Source organism: Physeter macrocephalus, unplaced genomic scaffold (assembly GCF_002837175.3).
Source record: "Physeter macrocephalus isolate SW-GA unplaced genomic scaffold, ASM283717v5 random_193, whole genome shotgun sequence".
NCBI classification, from domain to species: domain Eukaryota; kingdom Metazoa; phylum Chordata; class Mammalia; order Artiodactyla; family Physeteridae; genus Physeter; species Physeter macrocephalus.
This window is the reverse complement of record NW_021145454.1, coordinates 82,736-99,037: the sequence shown is the minus strand read 5'-3', so window position 1 is coordinate 99,037 and position 16,302 is coordinate 82,736. Positions and strand designations below refer to the sequence as shown.

The window sequence follows — 16,302 nt, the reverse complement described above, 5'->3', positions numbered from 1 at the left end:
ATATTTTTTTCAATGTATATATTTTATATACATATATTCAATATATATATATTGAATTGAATGTTGAATATATATCTATATATACAATATCCAGGATTCAATTCAGGATCACACATTACATTTATTCATATTTGTCAAATCTCTTCAGTCTCCTTTATCCGGAATCCCAATTCAGGATTCTTTGTAAATTCTAAGCAGTGTTTTCCAAAAATTTAAAAACTAGAAACAGTAAAAAAAAGTAAAATAAAAATTACATTTTGACTCAGCACATAATACACGTATATTTAAAAGCCACAGTTTGAGAACTTATAAACTATTTGCCTTTGACCTAGAATGTTAGAGTTTACCAGGTATTTTTCAAACTTTCATGACGGCAACCCAGAATAAGAAATACCGTTCACATGGTAACCCGTTCCATACACACACACACACACACACACACACACAGATATACTGACATAAAAGTATCATTGAACTATACTTACCCTTACTACATTCAATTACTCTGATAGTTTCTATTTTTTTCCATGTCATTTCTTAAAATGCTAACCACAACCCAGCAAGCTGACTTCACAACCCATTAACAGGGTAGATACACAGTTTGAAAAGCCTGGGAACCTCCCTGGGTTAGCAGATAATAAAGCTCTCGGTGAGCTTTGCTGGGATTTGTGGCCAACAGAATATTGCCCAGAGGACTCCTTAAACTGAAGTACGCTTTATAAACTGTAACCAAACTTGTGGTTGGTGCTTTGCTTTGTATTTTTTACTTAAAAAAATTTGGGGGGTGGGCTTCCCTGGTGGTGCAGTGGTTAAGAATCCGCCTGCCAATAAGGGGACACGGGTTCGAGCCCTGGTCCAGGAAGATCCCACATGCCACAGAGCAACAAAGCCCGTGCGCCACAACTACTGAGCCTGCGCTCTAAAGCCTGCAAGCCACAACTACTGAGCCCGTGTGCCACAACTACTGAGCCCATGTGCCACAACTACTGAGCCTGTGCTCTAGAGCCCACGAGCCACAACTACTGAAGCCCATGCACCTAGAGCCTGTGCTCCGCAACAAGAGAAGCCACTGCAATGAGAAGCCCGCGCACCACAAGGAAGAGTAGCCCCCACTTTCCGCAACTAGGGGAAAGCCGGTGCACAGCAATGAAGACCCAACACAGCCAAAAATAAAATAAATTAATTTAAAAAAATTTTGTTGTTTTGGGTTTTGTGTGTGTGTGCGTTTCCTTTTTGCTTTGTAAACTGTAGAGCCCCTGTACCTCTGCAGCTCTCCCCCCAGTCTGGATTCCTTGGCCCCACCCTGGGACCATTCGGTGCCCAGCCCCGCCCCGCCCTCCGGGCAGTGCCCACCTTTCTTTTTGTCGGCAGCCTCTCGCTCAGCCGGCCGCCCACCCCCGGACAGGCGGAAGGAGCCCTCCCGGGCGAAGCTGGTGCGGCTGGCGTCAAAGGCAGCCGTGACTCCGCACTCCTTCTCCCGCCGCTGTTTCCGCTCTAGGCAGGCCGCAAACGCACACCCCACTGCGTGGCTCAGCCTCTCGCCCTGTGGGAAGAGGTTGGGGCAGGATTAGCGACGTTGTGCAGTGCAGACCGGACGCCAGGAGCCCCGGGGTCCAGCAGCTGGATGCTGGGTGACTCCGGATGAGTCCCTTCACCTCTCTGGGCCTCAGTGCACATCTGCAAAATGAGGGACAAAAGCCAGAGACAAGAGTGTAATACTGTATGGCTCCATGTTTTTTTTTTCTTAAGATTTTTTTTTGATATGGACCATTTTTTAAAAAGTCTTTATTGAATTTGCTACAATATTGCCTCTGTTTTATGTTTTGGTTTTTTGGCCGCAAGGCATGCGGGATCCCAACTCCCCAACCAGGGATCAAACCCACACTCCCCGGCATTGGAAGGTGAAGTCTTAACCACTGGACTGCCAGGGAAGTCCCTGGATGGCTCCACTTATAGGAAGTTACAGAATGGGCAAAACTAATCTATGGTGAAAACATCAGAACAGTGGTTGTTTCTTAGGGGTGGGCACAGGCACTGACTGAGAAGGGGCATGAGGGGACAGTCTGGGGTGGTGGCAATGTTCTAGATCTTGATGGGGGGGGTTGGGTTATACACGTGTATACAGTTGTCAAAACCCAGCAAATGTACACTTAAGGTTTGTGGTCAGCATGTATTTCGCTTCGAAAGAAAAAGAGCTGGAAACAAATATGAATTCTACTTAATGGTACGCATGCTGAAGTGTCTGGGGGAAGTATTCTGATGTCTGTGACTTTGAAATGCATCAAAAAATAAGATGGGGAGATAAGTGTTAAAGTAAGCCCAGACAAATGTTAATGGCAGGATCTGGGCGGGGGGTGTCCAGGTGACTGTACAAGTCTTTCGACTTTGCTGCATGCTTGAAAATATTTTGTAGTAAAGTATTGGGGGTAAAAACAACAACCCCTGTTTCTTGAGTGCCTACTGGAGAGACGCCAAGGCCAGAGAGCCTGGGATTGATGCTGGCTTCCCACTTCCCAGCTATGTGATCTCAAGAAAATCACTTCCCAGTACCCAAGGCTCCTCATTTGTAAAATGGGGGCTCTAACAGCACCCACTTCACAGGGTTGTTGCAGGAATTAGGTGAACAAATATATGCAAGGCATGCAGCACAAAGCCAGGCACAGGGAAACTCACATATGTGTCAGCAGAAATCTTGTCTAGCCCCGGGCTGAGCCCTGATTTGCATCCTTTTATGGAATCCTCACAACAGTGCCAGGAGGTGGACAATCTTATGAACCCATTTGACAGATGAAGAAATTAAGGTTCAGTCAACATGCCCATTATAACAAGTGAGTGGCAGAATTGGGATTCTAATGAGGTATGTCGGACTTCTGTTCCCTAAACAAGATGCTCAGCCACCTCTTAAAGTTAAACTTGGGGACAAAAATCCTCAACAAAATGCTAGCAATCTGAACCCAGCAGAATATTAAAAGAATCAAGTGAGATTTATTCCAGGAATGCAAGGTTGGTTTAACATATGAAAATCAATCAACCACATTAATAGAATGAAGAAAAAACCCTACATGATCATCTCGATTCTCACAGAAAAAGCATTTGACAAAATCCAGCACCCTCTCATGATAAAACACTCAACAGAGTTGGAATAGAAGGGAACTTCCTCAACCTTATAAAGGACATTTGTGAAAAACTCACAGGACTTCCCTGGTGGCGCAGTGGTTAAGAATCCGCCTGCCAGTGCAGGGGACATGGGTTCGAGTCCTGGTCTGAGAAGATCCCACATGCTGCGGAGCAACTGAGCCCGTGTACCACAACTACTGAGCCTGCGCTCTAGAGCCCATGGGCCACAACTACTGAGCCCGCGTGCCACAACTACTGAAGCCTGTGCTCCACAACAAGAGAAGCCACCGCAATGAGAAGCCTGTGCACCACAACGAAGAGGAGCCCCCGCTCGCCGCAACTAGAGAAAGCCCGGGCGCAGCAACAAAGACCCAACGCAGCCAAAAATAAAATATAAATAAATAAATAAATTTATTAAAAAAAGAAAAACTCACAGTTAACATTATCCTCAATGGTAAAAGACAAAGCTTTTCCCTAAGATCGGGAACAAGACAAGAATGCCATTTTCATCATTTCTATTCAACACTCTATTGGAAGTTCTAGGCAGAGTAACTGGACAAGAAAAAGAAATAAAAGGCATCCATGTTGGAAAGAGAGAAGTAAAATTACCTCTGTTTGCAGATGGCATGATCGTATATGTTGAACATCAAGAAGGGTCCACAGTTAGTGCAAATAAATAAATTCAGCAAAGTTGCAGGATACAAAATCAACACACAAAAAAATCAGTTATATCTATATACACAAACATCAAACAATCCAAAAATGAAATTAAGACAATTCCATTTATAATACCTCTAAAATAATAAAATGGTTGGGAATAAATTTAACCAAGGAAGTAAAAGACATACACATTGAAAACTACACAACACTGTTGAAAGAAATTGAAGAAGACCTAAATAAATGGAAGTACATCCCGTGTTCATTGATTGGAAGACTAATATTGCTAAGAGGGCAATATTTCCCAAAGTCTTCTGCAGATTGAATTCAATCCCTTTCAAAATCCCAATGGTCTCTTGCATAAATGGAAAAGCTGACCCTGAAATTTATATGGAATTGCAAGGGACCCAGGACAGCCAAAACAATTTTGAAAAAGAATAAAATAAAATAACTCACACTTTCCAATTTAAAAATTTACTCCAAAGCTAAAGTAATCCAAACAGGGGACTTCCCTGGTGATACGGGACTTCCCTGGTGGCTCAGTGGTTAAGAATCCGCCTGCCAATGCAGAGGACACGGGTTCAAGCCTTGGTCTGGGAAGATCCCACATGCCGTGGAGCAACTAAGCCTGTGCGCCATAACTACTGAGCCAGCGTGCCGCAACTACTGAAGCCCATGCGCCTAGAGCCCGTGCTCCGCAGCAAGAGAAGCCACCGCAATGAGAAGCCTGCGCACCGCAACGAAGAGTAGCCCCGGCTCACCGCAACCACAGAAAGCCCGCGCGCAGCAACGAAGACCCAACGCAGCCTAAAACAAATAAATAAAAAAAACAAAACCAAAAACAAAACAGTGTGATACTAGCATAAGGAGAGACATATAGACCAACGAAATATAACTGAGAGCTCAGACATAGACCCACACATCTATGGTCAATTGATTTTCAATAAGGTGCCAAGACCATTCAATGAAGGAAGAATAGTCTCTTTATCAAATGGTGCTAGAACAACTGGATACAGTATGCACATGAAAAAAAAATGAAGGTGGACTCTTACCTCACACCATTTACAAAAATTAACTCAAAATGTATCAGAGACCTAAATATAAGAGCTAAAACTATAAAACTCTTAGAATGAGACATGAGGTAAATCTCCACAAACTTGGATTTGGCAAGAATATATAAAGAGCTCTTACAACTTAATGGTAAAAAGACAAACAAGCCAATTAAAAATGAGTAAAGGATTTGAATAGATATTTCTCTGGAAAAGATATACAAATGGCCAATAAGCACAGGAAAAGATGCTCAACATCATTAGTCATTAGCGACATACAAGTCAAAACCACAACGAGATACCACTCACACCTACAGGATGGCTAGATTTTTAAAAAGTGTTGGCAAGGATGTGGAGAAATTGGAACCCTCATACATTGCAAGTGGGAATGTAAAATGGTGTCGCCACCAAGGAAAACAACTTGGCAATTACTCAAAAACTTAAACATACTATATGACCCAGCGATTCCACTCCTAGGTATATACCCAGAAGAATTAAAAACAGGTATTCAAACAAATACTTGCATATAAATGTCCAGAGAAGCACTATTCATAATAGCCAAAAGGTGGAAACAACCCAATGTCCATCAATGGATGAATAAATAAGCAAAGTATGGTATATCCAAAATGTGGTATATCCATACGAATATTATTCAGCCATATAAAGGGAGTAAGTACTGATACGATGCTACGACATGGATGAACCTTGAAAACATTATGCTAAGTGAAAGAAGCTGGTCACAAATGGCCAATAGGTCACAAAAGGTCAATACACACCTCCCCAAAAGCAGAGGGTGTGCCCCTCTTCATGCCTCCCTCCTTTATGTAGTTGGGATGAAGATGTGAAGGCTGGAGCGCGCACATTCATCTTGGATCATGGAGTGGAAGCCATACTCCAGCATAGCAACAAGATAAAAGGAGCCATGGCCCTTGAGTGGAGAGGAGTCACACCAACGCTGTGCTGCCTGCCTAGGGATGTCTTTCACATGAAACACAAATTTCTATTTCACCGAAATCACTGGTATCTGAGGGTTTTCTGTCACAAGCCTCAGAATCCTGTGAGAATGCTTCTCAGAAGACAGTCCATTTGTCTCTTTCATCAGATTCTCAGAGGGGATCTTGACGCCCCCCTCCCCCCAAAAATATAAAGAACCACAGGCAAAATGAATCGACTCTGAAGGAAGAGTGGGTACCCTGGGAGGTGTTGTTTCAGAAGGGCCCAAGGGGGCTGCTGGGGGCAGGAAACTACAGCTTGACTTGGGTGAGGTTTAAAAATAAGCAAAAATTCACGGAGCTGTGCCTGGGCCATCTGCGCATGTTACTGTATGTATACGCTCCTCAATGAGAAAAGTTAGAGAAACATGAAGAACTATTGATAACAAGGAGGATGTTGAGAACTAATGTTTTCCTGAGTGCTTCCTATATGCCAGGCATTGTTCCAAATACTCTGTATCAACCCCCTCAAGTCTCACAATAAGCCTCTAAGTTAGGGGCTGTGAATACACTCCCTTTTCCAGATGAGGTCACGGAGAGGAGAGGTAAGATGAGCGACTCGCCTGACACCACACAGCGGGCTGGGGTTGGGCGTGGGACACCAGGGCATGGGAGACAGTCAGCTGGCTTTGGGCTTTGGTGATACTCACGGAGTCCTTGAGCGCCAGGAAACAGTGGCAGATCCAGCGGCGGGTGGTCCCGTCACGGCAGATATAGGAGAAAGCCTTGTCCAGGTTGCGGTCAGGAGCACAGAAGGAGACCTTTTCGATGGTTTGGTCTACCAGCAGGTCCTGGGAGGCACCAGGGAGGCCAGGAAAGGCATGTGTACTGTCTTTCATGTATTCGCTTAATATTCCCTTTGTGTCTGCTCTATATCCTGTCCTGAACAGGGTGGGGATCCTGCACTTGTTGAAACAGCTGTGGGCCCTGCTCACATGGGGCTCCCAGTTTAGTGCGGGAATCAGACTCATCACCAGATGGAGACTGGCCAGAGTCACAGCCACGCTGTAATGAGGGAGGCACAGGCAGAGGGCTCAGGGCTGGGATCGGGGAGGCTCAGGGGCTTTCGGGAGCAAGAAGAGGTGCCTGACCCAAGTTGGACGGGAGTCAGGCAAAGCTTGCTGGAGGGTGTCAATCCTGTTCAGTCATTAACCTAACTGTCTTCATGCACTGGATGTCTCCTTGGGCAGTCTCTGTGCTAGGGGCAGGGAATTCAATGGTGAGCAAACAGATACCCGATCCCAGCCCATGATGCTCCCATCTGGCCAGGTAGACGGACAATAAGCACATAACAGCTAACATTCGTTGATCGGAACACTTCTGCTGTACCAGGCATAGTTTTAAACTATTTGCATATACTTTCCCATTTAATGGTTGGGTCCATTTTTATCCCCATTTTTGCAGATGAGGCAAGTGAGGCACGGAAGGGTTAAATCTCACACCCCTCATGCCCAGGGTCACCCAGCTGGTAAGTGGGTGAGCTGGGATGCGAGCTGAGGTCGCTGCTCTACGGTCTGTGCTCTCACCCACTATCCATGCCAGTTCACAAATAGCCACAGGACTCAATCCTGAATTATGACTGTGAGAGGTGCCAACATGTTACAGGAACACACGGCTGAGTCTAGAAGGTCCCTGAGGGAGGGACATTCTAGAGGTGGGTGAGAAGGCGTCCCTAGCCCCATTCGAGCAGGGTGAGGAGAGGGGCCCACTGGTGCCCACTCCCAGGCCCACGGGCCCCCTACCTTGGTCTTGTCATCCACCACCCGGAGCCCATCGGCTGACACCCACAGGACAGACTTCACAGACTTCCGGCCCATCTGGAGTGGAGGAGGAGGACAGAGGGTGTGGTCAGGGCTGGCTCTTCTGCTCTGACCTTGCCCCCTCCCTCCTCCAGCCTCTCACTCACCGCCTTCAACTTCTTCACAGCATCTTCACACACGTGCATCCCCCGGGACTCCTCCACCTCCACGTGGCCCAGGTACTTGGTGCGAAGGGGGTGGGAGAACATGAAACAAGCACAGTCATCAGTCATTCCTAGTGGCCACTGTGCCGCTGCGAGGCATCACGCAGTGTCCTAAGCACATCACATGAATCAACTCATTTACTCTTTATCTCAACTTTGCAAGGTGGGGACCTTTTTTTTTTTCAGAGAGTGTCATGGACATATATACACTACCACACGTAAAATAGATAGCTAGTGGGAAGCAGCCGCATAGCACAGGGAGATCAGCTCGGTGCTTTGTGACCACCTAGGGAAGGTGGGGGGGAGGGAGACGCAAGAGGGAGGAGATATGGGAACGTGTGTGTATGTATAGCTGATTCACTTTGTTATACAGCAGAAACTAACACACCATTGTAAAGCAATTATACGCCAATAAAGATGTAAAAAAAAACCCAAAAACCTCATTTACTCTTTACCTCAACTTTGCAAGGTGGGGGCCTTTTATTTTTATTTTTTTGGCCACGCTGCATGGCTTGTGGGATCTTAGTTCCCCGGCCAGGGATGGAACCCATGCCCCCCTGCAGTGGAAGCACAAAGTCTTAACCACTGGACTGCCAGGGAAGTCTGGGTACCCCATTCTTATCCCAGATATACAGGTGAGAAAACTGAAGCACAGCATGGAGTAATGATTCCCACCCTGCCTCTATCCTTGGCCTTTAACACAACCCTGGTGTCCTTCTGAGTGCCAGCGTCTGCATCTGTGCCTGAGGACGGGCCCCAGGCAATGACTGATACGAGCTGGGGTACACACGCCCCAGCTCCCTCACCCCGTGGGTGGGATGGCTCGATTTCCCACAGTTCCCTAGTGGCATCAAGCTCAGTTGCTCACAGCTATAGTTGAGTAAGACACCCTTTACTGGCTGCCTTCCCTTCCTCACTCTCACCAGCATTTCCTGCACCTCCCAACAGCCCCTCCCTCGCAAGGTCCGCTTCTAGGGGAAGGGAAAACAAGGTGGGAGGGGGGGCGCTGTGAACATCGTCTGTTGTCACCCAACCAGGAAGGGAATGAGTGGAGGGAGAGTTGAACCTGAATCCTGCTGTCTCCCTTATAAATTTTCGTGTGTGCTGTAAAGGGTCGTGGTGGTCTAAACCAGAACGCACTTAACAGCAGAGGGCTTTGCAAATGCTACAGAATTTTTGTGACCTGCCAGTGCCCCCCTGGAAACTGTGAGCTCCCACAGAATAGCGTGACTCCAGGCGGGACGCCCCCCCACCCCACCCCAGGTAATATTTTCCTGGCACAAGAGAATGGGTCTTGGTTTCTAAACCCAACTTTAAGGGACTCGGGCCGTGCGGTCCTGCTTCTGCAGGATCCGCAGTTCTTCGGGGCTGTGAAGTCTCCTGGGTCTCAGCCGCCTCACCGGGCAACGGACAACAGACGCTGGACACGCACGCGCACAGCCAACAGCTCGCACACCCCGGAAGCCCCGCCCAGACGAGCCCCGCCCACTCACCCTGACCGGGAAGCTGCACGTGCCCTTGCGCACCGCGTCCTCGTCCGCCTGCCATTGGTGTGGGCGCGATGCCTCAGGCACGTAGGCTGGTTTCCGCCGCCGCAGGCTCTGGCGTAGCTTGTTCATAGTGCCCGCCCCGTCTGCTGACAAGAAGACGGGGGTGCGAGTCAAGGGTCAGAGGCATGGGGCTCAAGGTGGGGGGAAATAGGGCTCAGGGAGCAAGGGGTCAGATAACATGGTAGTAGGGCTACAGGGTTAGAGGGTCACTGGGTCAGAGGACATGACATCCGGGGAACATGGAGTAGCAGCAGTTAGGGGATACCGACAAAGGGGGCAACTGGAAGGCAGGGGAGCGGGAGAGTCGACAGTGGGGATTCAGAAGACATGGGGCTAAGAGGCAGGGAGGTCTGGGATGCGTGCGTCGTGAGTCACAGCTTTTAGGGGTCTGGAGATTCGGGATGTGACAGTCAAGAGGCATGTTGATCCAAAGTAATGGGAATGGGAAGTTAAGGCAGTGGAGGACATTGGGGTTAGAGGGCATAGCAGTCAGGGGTCACGAGGTGAGGGGTTTTAGGGGTACAAGGTCAGGGGACGAGGTGGTCAGAGGGCACAGGAGTTGAGACTTGCATGGGTCCGATGTGGGGGACTCAGAAGGTCCAGGGATTGCGGTTCAGAGGGTGTTGGGGACAGGGGTGGGTCTCTGCAACTCTGAGATACAGCCCCTCTGACAAATGTGTCTGTTCCAAGGCAGAGGCCCCTGGGGAGGCGTGCACCTGCGATGTCAGAGGTAGGGATGGAGGTGGTGGCCAGTCACTCAGACAGCCTTTGCTGACTGAGAAGCCATACTGAGTCCCAGGAGGAGTGTGAGGGGACACCTAGGACAGAGCACCAACAGATGAGACTCTGCCTGTGTGTGCAAGCAAGTGTGCAGCTGGTGTGTTCCTTTTTTTTTTTTTTTTTTGGCCTCAGTGCGCGGCTCGCAGGATCTTAGTTCCCTGACCAGGGATCGAACCCGTGCCCTCGGTAGTGAAAGCGTGGAGTCCCAACCACTGGACCACCAGGGAATTCCCTGGTGTGTTCCTGAGTGTTGTGTGTGAGGGTGTCTAGTTCTAAGCATGCACCTATTGTCTGTGAGTGTGTATAGAGCTGAAGGCTGTACGGAAGGACGCAGGTCTGAGAATGGTTGTTGATGAGAGTGTGTGTCTGTGAATGCTGTCTGTGAGGGGATGTCTGTGTCCAAGAGTGTGGCTATCGTCTGTGAGTGTAGGTCCCCGAAGCTTGTGGCTGAAGAGTAGCTATGTGTGAGAGTGGTGGTTGTGTCAGGGAATGTTGCCTGTGAGGATGGGTCTGTGTTTGAGCATGAAGCTGTTGTCTTTGAAAGGGTGTGTCCATGACTGTTGTCTTTGAAGCTGTGTGTCTGTGCGAAGATGTGGCTATTGTCTTTGATGGCCACTGCCCATGACAGTGTGTGTCTGTGAGAGTTACCCAAGATACCACATCTGTCCAAGAGTGCAGCTGTTGGTGGTGAGACTGTGTGTCTGTGTCTGTTGTTTGTGAGGGTGTGTCTGGGTCAGATAAGGTGGGTGTTGCTGCAGAGAATGTGGGTCCATGAGTGTTGTTCTGGGGGTGTGTCTGTATGCAACTGTGCATCTGTGAGGGTGTGTGAGGACATGAGGTTGTCATCTTTGAGAGTGTATTTGTGAGTGTTATTTGTGAGGGTGTGATGGTGTGAAAATGTGGCTGTTGTCTATGAGAGTGCTGAGTGTTATTTGTGAGACTGTGTGCAAAAGTGTAGCTGTTTGTGAAGGCATGAGCACAGGGGTGCTGTCTGTGAGGCTGTGTCTGCTTGTGAAAGTGCGGCTGTTGTCTGCAAAGTGTGGGTCTGTGTGTGTTGTTGGGGAGACTGTATAAGACTGCATCCCTTGAGAGTCCCTGAGTCTGTATCTGGTGAGTGTCTGTGCTCACCTGTGAGGGAGTCTGGCTGTTGTCTAGGATTGTGTCTGTATGTTTGTGTGACCGTGAACCTGTGGGTGTGGGGATGTTGGTGTGTGTCTGAATGTCCAAGTGTGTGTGTGTGTGTGTGTGTGTGTGTGTGTGTGAGACCTAGCCTAGGTGGGTGTGTCTGTGAACGAGGTCACTGAGTGTGCCGGGAAGTCGTTTGGGGGTGTCCACTTGTGAGTGTGATTAAGCCTGTGTGACCGCAGGGACAGTTCCTTTGGCTATGTGAGGCAGACCCACCCAGTCACTCAGCCTTCGCCCTGTCCCCAGCTGGCCACTCACCTGGCTCCGTCCTGGAGGTTTCAGGGGGCCCCAGGGCCCCACAAGGGGCAGGGGGCAGATGCTGCTCTGGCCTCCTGGGTCCGCCCTGCCCAGGGGAGGGAGGAAAAGTTGAGAAGCTGGCTTGGGATAGGGCGCAGTCCCCTACCTCACCCCCTCTTTGGACATCAGCCAAGCCCCCCTCATCTCAGGATCTCTGATGAGAGCACTGGTTGTCATAGCAACTGTTACTAAGGCAATCAGCCACCTGGTTGCAAGGGCCCAGGAACGAGTAGGTGTGTTTCGGGAGCATCTGTTGGGGATGTCCTGGCCTCAGGAGGCTGTCTGTACCCAAGGGGATGGTGTGAAGGGGGGTGGCCTGTCCTCTAGACATATGTCCAGGGCTGCACACACACATACAGTCACATGTGTACATGCAACTCTGGTCCACAATTGTCCCTAGAACCTGGTCACAGCTCTGCACAATTACACACAGAGACAACCACAACGACACACACTGGATCACACAGAAACACATCAACAGTCACAGCCACTGTAAATACCTGGCCACATATCCAAGTTCACAGACATACAGTGTCTGCTACAGACCATTTGTCCACAGGTATGTAGGGTCCCAGGCTGCCCAGGCACTACCACAAACGTCTGGTCATATCAGTAACCGATATTTTGTCACTTCTCTTTTCTCTGCCATATACAAAGAGCTGGGTCCGGGCACAGCCACTGGGGCAGCCCATGGCCAACCAATGACAGTTGTTTCCTCGGGCACCCAACCAAGATACTCACATTACAGACCCACCCGTGTAGAATCACACCCCGCAGGAGGTCACCTATTAGCTCTGAGGCACACACACTTGTCACATACAGCTCCCCTGCTGTGTGTTGACATCTGGTCAGGGATGCACGCAGACATACTGACACACATCTGGTCATACCCAGTCACACCCAGCCACAGCCACATGTGTTTAATCATCGACCGGCACTCAGTTGCACAAGGACACTCAACCCCAACTGTATCAGTCACACCAACACACCTTTTTGGTCACACACTGTCACACAGCCATGCATCCCAGTCGTAGAGGCACACATTTGGGCATGGTATCAGCCACATGTATATGGATGGTTCTCCATACCCGAGCACACACACAGACCCCGATGGCCACGGCCCATGCATTAGAGAGAAATGGGCACACAAACTCAGGACAAGCATACAACCATCCAGAGACAGTTCTCCCCAAGGACGGCCACACTCAGACACAGCCAGACAGTCAGTGGCTCAGAGTCACAGCCATACACATTTCAGAAACGGTCATGTATGCGAAGTCCCACAGCATGAGTGTCCACGTTACCCAGCCATATATCACGGTCATGGTACCTATTTCACAGTCACCCACCATCCCACCCCCAGCTGTACCATGTCAGACCATCACAGAGAAACACGCAGTTTCTCTTCCCGCAAACACGTAAGTCACACCGACAAGCATGGGGCCACATACGATCACAGCCCCCATGTGGAGAGACACACAATATCTCACACACAGAGACATCAGCACACGATTTCCATTACACACACACAAGCAGTCAGTCAGGTATGTGCTTAGAAATACAGTGACCCAGACAGAGCATTTATAGCTGCGTTTACACAGAAGACACAGTTCCGGATAGAGTTCATGTGTGGAGGCAGGAGACAGTCACTCTATCACCACATCACACAGATTCAAACATAAGCCGCCCAGCACGCATACAGGGACACACACCCACCCACCCCAAACAGCCACACGGCTACAGACACACTCTTACAGACCATGACACAGACACAAGTATATAGAGTCACCCAGCGTCACAGACATGCAGGTCACACACAAATACAGAAGCCACAGTCACATACACATCCCCCCCCCACAAACACACAATCACTAGTGCCACCACACACAGACACACCTATAGCTTGAGTCACATGCAATGAAATAACCCACTATTAATAGTCTGTCAGGGTTTCAGACTCCAAGTCAAATATGTAACCCAAATCACAGGTACACAACTATAAATGCACAGAATCACTCAGTATCAACACTCAGACCTAGATGTAGTCATTTATATAATCCCGGCCACACACATAGATGTGGCTTTGAACACACAACCGCAAACGTACAAGTCACAGTGCCAGCACACAACCTGTCACATAAGCACAATGTGACTTCATATACAATGGCAGTCATACACCTAAAGTTGCAGGCACAGTTGTGTGTCATACAAGCACATGTGTGACACACATATAAAATCAGTTGGAGACAAACATTCGAAGTCATTAGGACAGTCGCACATGGACACAGAGGCATACACACAACTCCACTTATAGTCACAACTCCACCCACATCTTCAGTCAGTCACACACATGCCCAACCCCACACTCAACAGATACACTGTCACATACCCCGTTAGAGTTACCAAGGTACACACATGGGGTCACAAAAGACATAATCAAAGACACAACCACATAGTCACAACCATGCACACACTCAAACACAGACAGACTGAAAAGTATAGGGTTCTGCACAGTGAGCGAGCAGCTGTCATATACACATACACAGCCACACAAATGCTGGGGTCACATACAGAGACACAATCACAGACGCTATCGGACACTACCACAAGCACGAAACACATGATTCCTCAGAGTCACCAGCTGCAGCTCACACACATACACACACAGGCAGCCACAGTCACAAAACACAGGGTCACACTCTTAGCCACCTCCCCATCGCTTGCTTCCCGGCTTCCCCCCAGGTACCACACACAAAGCCATCATCACCGCAGACGCTGCAGACAGACAGGGCTGCATCAGGTCCCTAGGGAGCCGCCCCCTGGCCCAGCCTGAATCCTGGAGCCTGGGGGGCCAGAACCGGAGGGGGAGGCGGTGCATTGTCTGTGGGTGGGGCCCCTCCCAGACAGCTGGGCGGCCCCAGGGACAAAGAGGGTGGCCCAGGAGACCTGTGCCCTGGGACCCTTGACCAAGCCTTTTTGTGTGTGGGGTTGCCTGAAATTCCCCTTATTTTATTCAGGCTTGGGGGGGATAGAGTCCCAGGCACAGAGACCTTGTTTTGAGAAGGGGCTGTTCCTGGGACGCCGCCCAAGCATGGGGGGATGCTGTGCCCCGGACGCGTCTGAGGCCTGGGGACGGACAGTGCCAGGAATCCCCCCGGGCCTTGGCTTGGTGGGGAAGCTGTGGGGGCCCAGGGACCCCATTCTCAAGACCTTGCCTAGAGGGTGACTATGCTCAGAGAGCCCCTCAGGCCGGGAGGGGTAAGGATTGCGTCTGGTCTGGAATCCCCTCTTAGAGGCCTTGACTTGATAAGGAGGTTGCGTCCCAGACCCCATCCCCAAAATCTTGCCTAGAGAGTTGTACCTAGAATCTGTCCCCCTGTCCTTGATTTTTTTTGAGGGGGATGTCTGTGTCTGGGATCCGTATCTCCAGAGCCTTGGCAAGACAAGGCCTGTGCCCGAGACCCCTGTCTCCCAAGATCTGGCTTGGAGGGGAGCCGATTCCTGGACCCCCACCCAGGACCACCCTCCCCAGCCTTGGCACCCTCTCTCCATCCGGGCGCCGCGGCCGCCTCCCACCCTCCGCCACATCAGCAGCGGCGCCGCCCCCCACCCGAGCCCCCTTCTCCCGCCCTTCTCACGCTGGCCGCCGCGCTGCGGGACATCCAGGGCTCCGGCGCCCCCGCCTCCCGCGGCCCCGGCTGGGCCCGGATCCCCGAGTGCTGCTGCTGCTGTGGCGGCGGCGGCAGCTCGGTCTGACGCGGGCCGGGACCGGGGGCCGGGGGATGGTGCGGGATGCAAGCTCGCTAGCCTGCTCCGCTCCCGGGAGGATTCCGTTCCAGGGGCGGGGGAGCGCCCCTCCCGCTTCGGCTCCCCGCCCCAGCCCCGCCGCCTGCTGGATATGCAAAGAGACCCCGCCCCTTGACCAGCAGGCCACGCCTATACGCAATCACGACTCCGCCTCCTCCGGTGTGGCCACCGCCCCGCCACGCCCACTGGCCAGTCCTGGACTGAGCACGCACGTGAATCTCGCTGACACGTTCCCCTAGGTCCATCCAGGCGTGGGCTCCCTTCCCCTCCGTGACTCCTGACCTCAGATCCCCTTAAGTTCCGCGTCCGAAAGATTTGCTTCGGGAGGCGCCTCGCGGTCCCTCATCCCCAAATCTTCCAGCTAACCCCACGGTTCTCCCAGCCCGGCGGGGGCGGGCAGAAGCGGTGACGAGGCACTTTTGCCAGGAAAGGAGGGGGAATGAACAGACCCCGGCGTCCTGGTGCGCGATCGGTTCAGCTTTGGGGGCGGGGGCGCCAGGCTGGGACCGGGGAGCTGTCCTGGCCACCCAAGTGCCCCCGCACCCTCCCAATCCTGTGGGTTTGGCAAAGCAGCTGGCAGGGGCATTAAGGCCCATTAGCAAAAGCGAGGTTGCTGGGAGCCGAGTGGAGGGAGCCAGGAGGCTGGGAGGTGGTGTGTGTGTTGTGGCGGAGCCGGGGGTGGGGGGGGGGGTGGGGGTGGGAGGCCTTCTCAGCTGCCACAGCCTTCGGAGCAGGTGGTCAGCACGTGCGGAAGGGGCAGGGTGGGGGATAGGGAAAGGGGAGAAGGAGGGTCCCCGCAACAGATGGCCCAGTCAGGACTGGGGCTTTCAGACAACAGGGTAGGAGGGGGGCTGGCCATCTGCACCTGGAGGCAGCCTGCGAGCTCCTCTCCCCGGCCCCCCCCA

General features: G+C 51.0%; 1 protein-coding gene across 1 annotated transcript; it reads right to left on the bottom strand.

Annotated features, from left to right (window-relative positions):
- Nucleotides 1–1,353: 1,353 nt before the first annotated feature.
- On the bottom strand, nucleotides 1,354–16,240 carry LOC102994791 (NUMB like endocytic adaptor protein; the record flags this gene model as incomplete). Its single annotated transcript, XM_028484382.1, has 7 exons — nucleotides 15,229–16,240; nucleotides 11,552–11,636; nucleotides 9,272–9,411; nucleotides 7,722–7,796; nucleotides 7,558–7,632; nucleotides 6,466–6,606; nucleotides 1,354–1,543 (listed from the first exon to the last, which is right to left on the bottom strand). Coding segments are annotated over exons 1-7 (730 nt in total), but the record flags the coding sequence as incomplete, so codon positions are not given.
- Between the last annotated feature and the right edge of the window lie 62 nt (nucleotides 16,241–16,302).